Source organism: Solanum lycopersicum, chromosome 7 (assembly GCF_036512215.1).
Source record: "Solanum lycopersicum chromosome 7, SLM_r2.1".
Taxonomy (NCBI): domain Eukaryota; kingdom Viridiplantae; phylum Streptophyta; class Magnoliopsida; order Solanales; family Solanaceae; genus Solanum; species Solanum lycopersicum.
The window spans coordinates 5,139,423-5,151,044 of NC_090806.1; the positions used below are offsets into that span (position 1 = coordinate 5,139,423).

Consider the following 11,622-nt stretch of genomic DNA (forward strand, 5'->3'; position numbering starts at 1 on the left):
ATCCATTTCAGTTGTATTCTCAATTCTATATAAAGTGTAATACAATTCTATACATGATAGGAAATACACAGAATACTCTTCTCTTTCTAATCTCTCTTTCAATTCTTCTTCTTCTTCTTCACTACTAACTGGTTTCTCAAGAAATCCTGAAACAGTTGTTCAATCGTCGAATTCATTGCGAATTCGTGCAATCGAGTAACATTGGCATCAGAGCCATTCTTTCCTTGGCTACAATGGTGAAGGGTACTCGATCCAATGGAGATCCAAATAATGAGGCTATCGAAACTGTGGAAATACGTGATATGATGCAGCAACTACTCACACAAGTAAACACTTTGTCTGGGAAAGTTTCATTGCTGGAAAAATTAGATCAAGCAATTATTGATTTGAGGAATCAAGTTACAGCTGGTGGAATCAGAGGGGAATAACTAGAAGAAAGGGTACGCCAAGAACGAGAGAACAATTTTCACTGTCACCATTCTAATTTCAGTCGATGGTCAAGGATGGAGTTCCTGAGGTTTAATGGAGAAGATCTCAGATCTTGGTTGTTTATAATTGACCAGTTCTTTTCCATGGAATGAGTTACAGCGGAGGATAAGGTAGGAGTGGTTGCTTTACAACTAGAGGGTGAAGCTATTCAGTGGCACTTATCTTTTATGAGATATAGACAGTTTCTTCACCCTGCTACTTGGAATGAATATGTGATGGCTATGGTTGAAAGGTTTCGGACTGATTTTGATGATCCCATGGAGGAGATCAAGAAGGTTAAACAGATAGGTAGTGTGAAGGAATATCAAGCTGTATTTGAAAGGAACTTGACAAGGGTGAATTTATCACAGGAAAATGCTATCAGTTGTTTCATTGGTGGACTGAAGCATGAACTGAATATTGTTGTAAATGTGACTAACCCCAATATATTGGCTCAAGTTTACAGAAGTGCAAGGTTACAAGAGGCTTATATAGCAGCAGTTAGACAACCTGTACAGATAAATTCTCAGGTAAATTCAAGAAGATTCACAGATCAAAGAAATTACAACAGCAGACCTATTCTTCCTACACCTGGATTCGGGGGTTCTAATAGGCCTAGAGGAATAAACAGGAGAACACTAAATGCAGAGGAGATAAATGAGAAACGATCAAAAGGATATGCTACTTCTGCAATGAGAATTACATTCATAGACACAAGTGTAAGACTTCCTAACAATTGTACCTGTAAGAAATAGATGAAACAGGGAAATTCCAAGAAAGTGAATGTCTGATGGAGGAACAGGAAAGGCAAATACATGAGGAAGGATCTAATAAAATGGAATCGGTCCAACCTGCAGAACATATGGAGATATCTATGCATGCACTAAATGGATCATTAGGATATAGAACTTTGAAAGTGGTTGGTTATCATTCAAAGAAGGGCTTAAACATTTTGATAGGAACTGGCAATTCTCACAATTTTATTGAAACTGAGTTGGTTGGTCAACTAGGTTGTGAGATCAGGTCTACTTCACCTTAGCTGGTTGCTGCAGCAAATGGCAACATGAGGGTGGACAAGATGACCACTGTTACTTGGTTACTCCAAGGAGCTGAATTTACAGTTGATTTCTTACTGTTGCCACTTGGATGTTGTGGAGTAGTTTTGGGGGTCCAGTGGTTGCTCACATTGGGAGATATAAAGATGAACTTCAGGAATCTGACCATGGAATTTTGGTACAAAGGAAGGAAGCATTTACTTACACTCTCCTATTACCTACTTCTGTCAAAATACACCATATTGTGCATGTTTCTCTCTTAAAGAAGTGTTATGAGGTGCCTACACACATTTCTTATCCTCCAACTATTGATTTGGCTAGTCTCCATTGTCCTGAACCTGAGCTAGTGTTGCAGAAAAGGATGGTCAAGCGGGGTAACAAGGCTGTTGCTCAAGTGCTTGTCAAGTGGTGTGGTTTTCCTGCTGATAATTCCACTTGGGAATTTGCTAACGTTTTGAAGACCAGGTTTCCGTTGTTTGATCCTTGAGAACAAGGATCTGCTATTGGGAGGAAGTACTGTTATATGAAAAAGAGATTTCATATATTAGTTAGTGATAGAAGTAGTTAAAGTTAGTTAGTTGGCACAAAAATCAAAATAACTGAATTAGTTAGAATGAATTGAATCCATCTCAGTTGTATTTTCAATTCTATATAAAGTGTAATACAATTCTATACATGATAGGAAATACACAGAATACTCTTCTCTTACTAATCTCCTTTCTATTCTTCTTCTTCTTCTTCACTACTAACTGTTTTCTCGAGAAATCCTGAAACAGTTCTTTGATCCTCGAATTCATTGCGAATTCCTACAATCGATTAACATTTACCCTCTACTTCATGTAATTAGTCGAGGTGGACGCAAGCTGGCCCAAACACCATTGTTATCCTTGTGACTAGGAAATCTTCCTAAGGTCATGTGCTCTCTATAACTGTAAATGGTGACTCATTTGTTTAAAGATTTGGTTGTGGAAAGAAGGGATTCGGGGAAGGTGTGATATTTGGGTTTGATTGATATTTATGCAACTATTTCGTCTGGGTGTGATTAAATGCTGCTTTGGAATTAGTGGTTTATCTAGTAGATCAGCTGAGGAGCTGGGTATATATCTCTGTTTGATTGAACATGGTTTGTTCCGAGCAGTTGTTATATGGCATAATTGCTCCTAGTTATTTCTTTATAACTAAAAGGGCAGCCCGGAGTACAAAGCCATGTTTGAAAGAGACGATGTGTCATTTTAGATACTTTTTGGTATATTGTTTTAAATTGTTTTGCTTGCTGTCCACAGAGATTCCAGAAATGTGAATATGCAAGAACTAAGTTGTTCAGGACTGAAGGGCGTGGCTGGGGTCTTTTAGCTGATGAGAATATAAAGGTAATTCTGCTGAAGCAGCTGTAGTTATGATGTAGTTACGGGCCTATGGATTATTTATAATTACTAATTAGCTTCTATCAACCGATTGTTAGGCTGGACAGTTCATCATGGAATATTGTGGAGAAGTGTTATCATCTGAAGTAGCAAAGAAAAGGTGTCTGTCTTATGAAGCTCATAGTAAGTTATCGACAATAGAGATGGTTATCAATGCATCTACAGATCGATCACTACTATATAATTTCGTATGATTTTTGCAGAGGTCAAGGACGCATACATCATGTCACTGAATGCAAATTATTTCATTGATGCTACCAAGAAGGGAAGTCTAGCAAGATTCATTAATCATTCCTGGTAAGCACTGAAACTTCAATTATTGAAATTATGAAAAGTGAATTAAGTCCGTTAACTGATACTGTGTGTTCCTGAATTTTCCAGCCAACCAAATTGTGAAACAAGGAAATGGATAGTGTTAGGGGAAACAAGGGTAGGAATATTTGCAAAGAAAGATATATCCGTTGGAATGGAGCTTTTATATAACTATAACTTTGAGTGGTATGGTGGTGCACGTGTTCGTTGTCTGTGTGGAGCTGCAGACTGTTCTCTTTTTTTGGGTGCCGAATCTCAAGGATTTAAGGTAACTTAAGTTTCTTGTGAATTGTTATATCTAGAATGCCCTTTATACCGCCATTTCACTTATTCCTTATTTCCAGAATTAGACAACACAAATAATGTTTTATGATAGATGCTTCTAAATTCGGTATGAGTCTGTCAATTCCATTTCTTATTCTTTCGTTCACTTTTTAATCTTGGCAGTTGGCTCAGGAGTGCAGCAATGTCTCGGAAGAAGAGGGTAACAGGTAATCAATGTTCTGTTAACTTGATTTGTTTCAGGAGCTCATCTCTTTCCATTACGTATGCGTCTTGATTCTCTATGTAAAAGAGAAACATTAGTGATTCCATTAAAACCACACTGAGATATATAACTTTGATAGGCAACGGCTTCATAAGAGATCTTACATGTTTTATTTGATGTGTTACGCCTTTCCATAAGCCGAAGTATGAGAAGAGCTGCTCCTCCCATAATCTTAGGAATGGGAAAGCTCAAAAGCTATCATATGGAACTGGCTTGCTCCTCACCGCTCTATAATATATCATAGTCATATTGTGTTTCATACCTAGTAGCTACCCTTTCGTTTCCTCATTGTAAGTATAAAAACAAGAGATCGATTTTTCTCTCATTGATCCAATATTGTGTTTATATACAAGAATGGACTAAGTAATTGCCTAAACTAACTTCTCTGAAAGTGAAGTGCTAAACTACGTGAAGAAATATAGGAGTGCTAGACTACTAGCTGAAGAATATATCAGACAATAATCAACTAAATATAATAATTAGCATGTGCTTGAATAGTAAGATACATGTAATAGTCAATGAAGTGAGGAATAGCCCTGATGTCTCGAGTTCATATCAGAGTGGAGACAAAAAAAAATAGGTGATTTTTTTTCATGTGTCCTAACTTTAGTGACAAACTTAGCCAATACATGGGTTGGTGGGAGGTAGCAAGTAAGGGGCAGAACTAGTTGAGATGCAGGTAAAAAGAAAATATACTATTTTCTGAAGTATTACATGCTTAGGTAATAAGGGATGATGAAATAATATTAAAGGCAAAGACGAAGCTTGTTTCATTTTGGTTCACTGTTGGATTACTTGAACTTTACTTTGGAACTAAATGATATAATTAAGGTAGTTCACTTATGTGTCAATAGTAATATAAGAGTAAAATGTCAGGTAGTTATTTATGAGTTCCATTGGAGCAAATTGCCTATGATAATATAGTTTGGATGTTACAACATCAACTCATTTCCTTGTAATGTTTGGATATTTATTTCAATTTGGCTTTCATACTGCAGATATATCGTGGATAATATTCCACTTTATGACACGACGGATGATGATGAATCTTCTCCAGTGATCTCTGGAACTGGTGAAGGAAATAAGCACACTAAGATATTGAATGACAGTGAGGCGTCTACGTTCAAGGTGGAACCAACTAAGAGCAGAACCAAGAAGAAGTCTCAGCCCAAACCCAAGATGAAGGTAAAATATCCCGTTCTAAATTTTAAGATGACTGTGTGATGAGAATGTCTCGCCAAGGCTTAAGATAATTCTATATACTGGTAGTTAGATCTAGACTGTTGTATGATAAATTGAATTTTCTAGCCCTTTGTAGCTCCTTCATTCATCCAAGGGCCAAGTACAAAGGCCTGAGCTTCAACAGCCTCACTCCTCATCTACTTCGTCCCCTCTACATCAGCTATCGATTAGCAAGGATAAAAATTCAATCTAGCTAACGTTCCTTTCAATTTGTTGTACATATTCCCTCTATGATGTTATCTCCTGTGTGATAGTCTTCACAATCTCATCTTAACTTTGTTGCTTCTGTTTGGATAGTCTTGCATTTCGTTCTTGCCAAATGTGATAGGCAGCGCTTGCCATGGTCATTCTATAGATTTCAGCATCTCGTGTTTTCCCCTTGTGGTGTGTGTGTTAGGTAGTTCACTCACGGAGTGTTACCACGAATTGTTTTCTCTCTCTAGATTTCTCTCTCTCTCTCTCTCTCTAGATCTCTCATCTCTTTCTTCTTGAAATTCTTGTGTTCTTGAAACTTCAAGTGTGTGTGAATTAGATCCTAACAACTGGTAACAGAGCTAAGGAGATTCAACACGATCACTGAAGATGGATGGTTCAAAGCTTGGAATCGAGAAGTTTGATGGATCCGATTTCAGTTTCTGGAAGATGCAGATCGAAGATTATCTGTACCAGAAAGATTTTCACGAACCGTTGACCGGTGTGAAGCCGGAATCCATGACGGAGGAGAAGTGGAAACTCAAGGATCGCCAGGCTCTAGGGTTGATCCGGTTGACTTTGTCAAGAAACGTGGCGTTCAACATCGTGAAGGAGAAGACTATGTCAGATCTGTTGAAGGCACTGTCAAACATGTATGAAAAACCATCGGCTATGAACAAGGTATATTTGATGCGTAGATTGTTCAATTTACAGATGTCTGAGAATGGATCCGTTTCTGATCATATAAACGAGTTTAATATGATTGTGAGTCAACTCAATTTTGTGTATATTAATTTCGAAGATGAAATTAAGGCGTTGATTTTGATGTCATCTCTGCCCGATTCTTGGGATACTGTTGTTGCTGCGATTAGCAGTTCCCGTGGATCTGAGAAACTGAAGTTTGATGAAATCCGTGATGTTGTTCTTAGCGAAAGTATTCGCAAACGAGAAGTGGGAGATTCATCGGGCAGTGCTCTCAGCGTTGACCGAAGGGGGAGAAGTAAGACGAAAGGCCAAAATCAACATAGTCGATCGAAATCAAAGAATCGAGGAAAATCCCAAAACAGATCTAACGTGACTTGTTGGAACTGTGGAGAAAAAGGGCACTTTCGGACGAACTATACAAAGCCAAAGAAGAACCAGAATCAGAAATTCAAAGATGACAATGATTCTGTAAATTCAGCAGAGGACATTGGGGATGCTCTAATCCTTAGTGTCAACAGCCCGGTTGAATCATGGATTCTGGATTCTGGTGCATCTTTCCATTCGTCTCCAAGCAAGGAGTTGTTCCAAAATTTCAAATCTGGAAGTTTTGGAAAGGTGTATCTTGCTGACAATAATGCCTTGGAGATTGAAGGAAAGGGGGATGTTTGCATAAAGACCACCTCGGGAAACCAGTGGACATTGGAGGATGTGAGATATATTCCTGGGCTCAAGAAAAATCTGATCTCTGTTGTCAGTTGGATAGCACGGGATATGCAGCAGAGTTTGGGAAAGGTTCGTGGAAGATTGTGAAAGGTGTTATGGTAGTAGCTCGTGGCACAAAATCTGGAACCTTGTACACCACTGCAGGGTGTATTAACATGGCCGCTGTTGTTGAAGGTGCTTCCGGTTCATGTCTGTGGCACAACAGACTTGGACACATGAGCGCTAAAGGAATGAAGATGCTGGCTGCAAAAGGAGCATTAGATGGTCTGAAGTCTGTTGATATGGGTCTTTGCGAGAGCTGTGTTATGGGAAAACAGAAAAGAGTAAGCTTCACAAAGACTCCTAAAGAGCCAAAGAAAGTGAGGTTGGAAATGGTCCATACAGATGTTTGGGGACCATCTCCAGTATCATCACTTGGAGGATCCAGATTCTATGTTACCTTCATTGATGATTTCAGCAGGAAGGTATGGATTTACTTCTTGAAGCATAAGTCAGATGTGTTTGCAGCTTTCAAAAAGTGGAAAACTGAAGTTGAGAATCAGACCGATTTGAAAGTCAAATGCCTAAGGTCTGACAATGGAGGAGAGTATGAAAAATCAGAGTTCAAGGCATTCTGCGCAGCTGAGGGAATTAGATTGATGAGGACAGTTCCTGGTAAGGCAAGGCAGAATGGAATTGCTGAGAGGATGAACAGAACATTCAATGAGCGTGCAAGGAGTATGAGGATACACTGTGGGCTGCCCAAAACATTTTGGGCGGATGCTGTGAGCACAGCTGCATACTTGATCAACAGGGGACCATCAGTTCCTTTAGGATTCAAGATTCCAGAGGAGGTATGGACAGGAAAAGAACTCAAGTACTCACACTTGAGGACTTTTGATTGCACTGCTTACGTTCATGTTGATCCAGAAAAGAGAGACAAGCTTGATGCCAAGGCTGTGAAGTGTTACTTCATAGGCTATGGTTCTGATTTGTTTGGTTACAGGTTTTGGGATGACAAGAACAGAAAGATCCTAAGACATTGTGACGTGACATTTGATGAGTCTGTTCTGTACAAGGACAGAGAGCAGAAGGTCCCAGAGATTACAAAGCAAGTGGGAGTCGAGGTTGAGTTGGAAAAGAGTAACCCCAGAGATGTCGAAGCAGATTCTCAACCAACTCCTACTGAAGAATCTGAAGTGGAGCAAGTTACACCTGAGCATGTGTTAAGGAGATCATCCAGAACCATCAGAGCACCAGATAGGTATTCACCTTCATTACACTATTTATTGCTGACTGATGAGGGGGAACCAGAATCTTTTGATGAGGCCCTACAGGTGGAGGATTCGATCAAGTGGGAGCAAGCCATGGATGATGAGATATGGTCACTTGAGAAGAACGACACATGGGTGTTGACTGAGTTACCTGCAGGGAAGAGAGCGTTGCTGAACAAGTGGGTGTTCAGAATCAAGACTGAACCAGATGGCAAAAGAAGGTTCAAGGCTCGTTTAGTGGTTAAAAGATATTCACAAAGGAAAGGTATTGATTATGCTGAAATTTTTTCTCCTATTGTGAAGTTAACCTCTATTCGAATTCTGTTGAGTATTGTTGCATCGGAGAATTTGCATCTAGAGCAAATGGATGTAAAAACAGCATTTTTACATGGAGATCTAGAAAAAGAGATCTATATGCAGCAACCGGAAGGATTTGTGGTTCCAGGCAAAGAACACATGGTGTGCAAGCTCAGCAGGAGCTTGTATGGACTAAAGCAAGCACCAAGGCAGTGGTACAAGAAATTTGACTCTTTCATGACCAAGAGTAGATTCTGCAAAGCTGAAAAGGATCCTTGTTGTTACTTCAAGAAATACACTGATTCATATGTCTTTCTACTCTTGTATGTAGATGATATGTTGATTGCAGGATCTAGTATGAGGGAGATTAACAATCTGAAGACAAGGCTGTCTGCAGCATTTGAGATGAAAAATTTGGGTCCAGCGAAGCAGATTTTGGGGATGAAGATTTCTCGGGATAGATCTGCTGGCACTTTAAATCTATCTCACGAGTTGTACATTGATAAGGTGCTGAGCAGATTCAGGGTTAATGATGCTAAACCCAGGACTACTCCATTGGCAAATCACTTTAAATTGTCAAAGGAGCAGTCCCCCAAGACTGCCGAGGAGCGTGATCAGATGGCACTTGTTCCATATGCTTCAGCAGTTGGTAGTTTAATGTATACTATAGTCTGCACCAGACCTGATATAGCACATGCAGTGGAAGTTGTTAGCAGGTACATGGCGAACCCTGGGAAAGAGCATTGGGAAGCTGTGAAGTGGCTTCTGAGATATCTGAGAGGTACATCCAGTACTTCACTTTGTTTTGGCAAAGGCGCGGTGACTCTACAGGGTTTTGTGGATGCTGATCTTGGTGGGGATGTTGACTCGAGCAAGAGTACATCCGGTTACATTTACACGATAGGTGGAACAGCAGTGAGTTGGATGTCCAGGCTTTAGAAGTGTGTTTCTCTTTCATCTACTGAAGCTGAGTATGTGGCAATAGCGGAAGCTGGGAAAGAGATGATATGGCTGGCAGATTATCTTGAGGAATTGGGCAAGAAGCAGAGCGAGAAGATTCTTTACTCAGATAGCCAGAGTGCCATACAGTTGGTGAAAAATCCAGTCTATCATTCGAAGACAAAGCACATCAGAAGGCGATACCATTTCACTCGCAGGGCAGTGGAGGATGGTGATATGTGCTTGGAGAAGATAGAGGGTGCAAAGAACCCGGCAGACATGTTGACGAAATGTGTTGATGTTGGGAAACTGGGGTTATGCAAAACCTCGGTTGGTCTTTTGTAGTTGTTGCTACAGATATTGCGGTGCGGTAAAGATGTTGATGATGAAGAGATATTTTTTTTGAGAATTTTTTTTTTGGTGATTGAATCAGTCTCCAAGTGGGAGAATTGTTAGGTAGTGGGAGAATTGTTAGGTAGGCTTTACTATTTATTCTCCATGTATTCTCTGTAACTAAATACTCTGACATATTAATATAAATATACCCACCGCCGTGGAAGTTCACTCACGGGGTGTTACCACGAATTGTTTTCTCTCTCTAGATTTCTCTCTCTCTCTCTCTCTCCAGATCTCTCATCTCTTTCTTCTGAAATTCTTGTGTTCTTGAAACTTCAAGTGTGTGTGAATTAGATCCTAACAGTGTGCTAGCCCAAAGCACTTCTTGTTGGCAAAAGATATAAACGACTACTCCAATAAGATGTTAACAGAGAGAAACTTGATCTTTTTCTATTACTTCAGAAGACAACGCTACAAGTCTTTAAATAGAACTTGGAAAGAAACAAACCTAGAGAAAAAATATGGCACCGTTTTGGCCAGTCGTAGCATAAAAATCCAATTTGGCGACCCCTTGTTGTTACAAACTAATATTCTCCGAGTAACCTTTGGGAATACTCCTCTTAGTTGGATGTACATTTTATTTATCGAGAATCTCGGCATCTTGATCAACTCAGCTTCTCCATATCCTGCAGTTTCCTTTGTCTCCTTTATTTTAAGAATTTTCTTTATTATCCATGATAAGCCTCACCGTTGAAGTGTTTTCTAAAACATAATAGAAGCTTCTAAATCTGATACGAGTCTGTCAATCTCATTTCTTATTCTTTTGTTCAGGGGTGCAACCATGTCTGGGAAGAAGGAGATAACAGGTAATCTTTGATCTGTTAACTTGATTTGTTTCATTACTTATACGTCTAGATTCTTTATTTCAATCTGGCTTTCTTACTGCAGATATATCATGGATAATATTCCAGTTTATGACACGACAGATGATGATGAATCTACTCCAGTGATCTCTGGAAGTAGTGGAGGAAACGAGCAAACTAAGGTATTGAATGACGGTGAGGGGTCTATGCTCAAGTTGGAACCAACTCATAGCGCAACCAAGAAGAAGTCTCAGCGCAAACCCAAGCTAAAGGTCAAATATCTCATTCTTAATTTTATTCCTTGTACTTTCATAGTATCGTATTCTTCATTTTTACTACTATTTATTTTGTTTATCTTGTTGATTATGTTTCATTGATCTTTAACAGCGGTTAAGAACTGAGGACCCGGGTTGGAAATATGGGAAAAGAGCAAGTGAGACCAATAAGGCTGCAGTTGAGTGTAACTTTTGTAAAAAAGTTACTACTGGCGGAATCTTTCGTCACAAACAACACCTTATTGGTACTTGCATGGACGTCACACGGTGTGAACAATGCCCGGATGCCGTAAGGGAAGAAATGATAAGATATGTTGATCAAAAGAAGGAAGAAAAACGCCAAGCTTTACTTCGATCGGATGTGACTAAAGATATGGAAGAAGGTGAAGCTACTGAATAGTCACTTCCTTCAACAGTCATAAAATGCAACAAGCATAGCTAGTTGACGAAGCTGAGGAAAATGATGATGAACAGTATAATGATAACATTGGAATACAAGATTCTGACGATGTTAGAGAAGTAAAGTTTTTAAACAATGAGAAATAGATGTTGAACCATTATAAATTTGATTTTGTTTGTCCTATGGTGTATGAAGGATTTTGTGATAACTACCTTTTAGCTTTTAATGTGAACTTCTGTGTATATTTATTGTCTCCATTTATTTTGGTCTTTAATGAAGTGCGCGCTTTGCTTCACACTCTAGCACAAGTATAGGACGTTGTCCCTTTTAGTAACAAGTATGAGTCGCATACCAAAACCTATTTACTGTACAAGGAATAGTCGCGTAAATCCTCATAATTCGTAAATTTTAATTGATAGAATTCGTAGAGTATCTGATGAAGACTTTTTTTTACCACTAGACAGTGGTCTAGTGGCTTTTTATTGATAATAATCATAAAAAAATCTCAATAGGAATAAATACAAGCAAGGGAGGTTAGGTCTTACCTTATCAATCTTAATGAGGTACCTAACCTCTACTAGTTAACAACCA

At 39.1% G+C, this 11,622-nt stretch overlaps 1 protein-coding gene across 1 annotated transcript; it reads left to right on the top strand.

Annotated features, from left to right (window-relative positions):
- The first annotated feature begins 1,258 nt into the window (after nt 1-1,258).
- LOC101262733 (uncharacterized) lies at nt 1,259-11,132 on the top strand. The gene is made up of 12 exons (XM_069286814.1): nt 1,259-1,491; nt 1,629-1,988; nt 2,588-2,646; nt 2,760-2,893; nt 2,986-3,070; nt 3,151-3,244; nt 3,329-3,527; nt 3,707-3,750; nt 4,805-4,991; nt 10,325-10,359; nt 10,442-10,628; nt 10,744-11,132. Exons 1-12 carry the CDS (start codon nt 1,259-1,261, stop codon nt 11,029-11,031), a joined length of 1,905 nt encoding a protein of 634 aa, XP_069142915.1. The 3' UTR covers nt 11,032-11,132.
- Nucleotides 11,133-11,622: the final 490 nt, after the last annotated feature.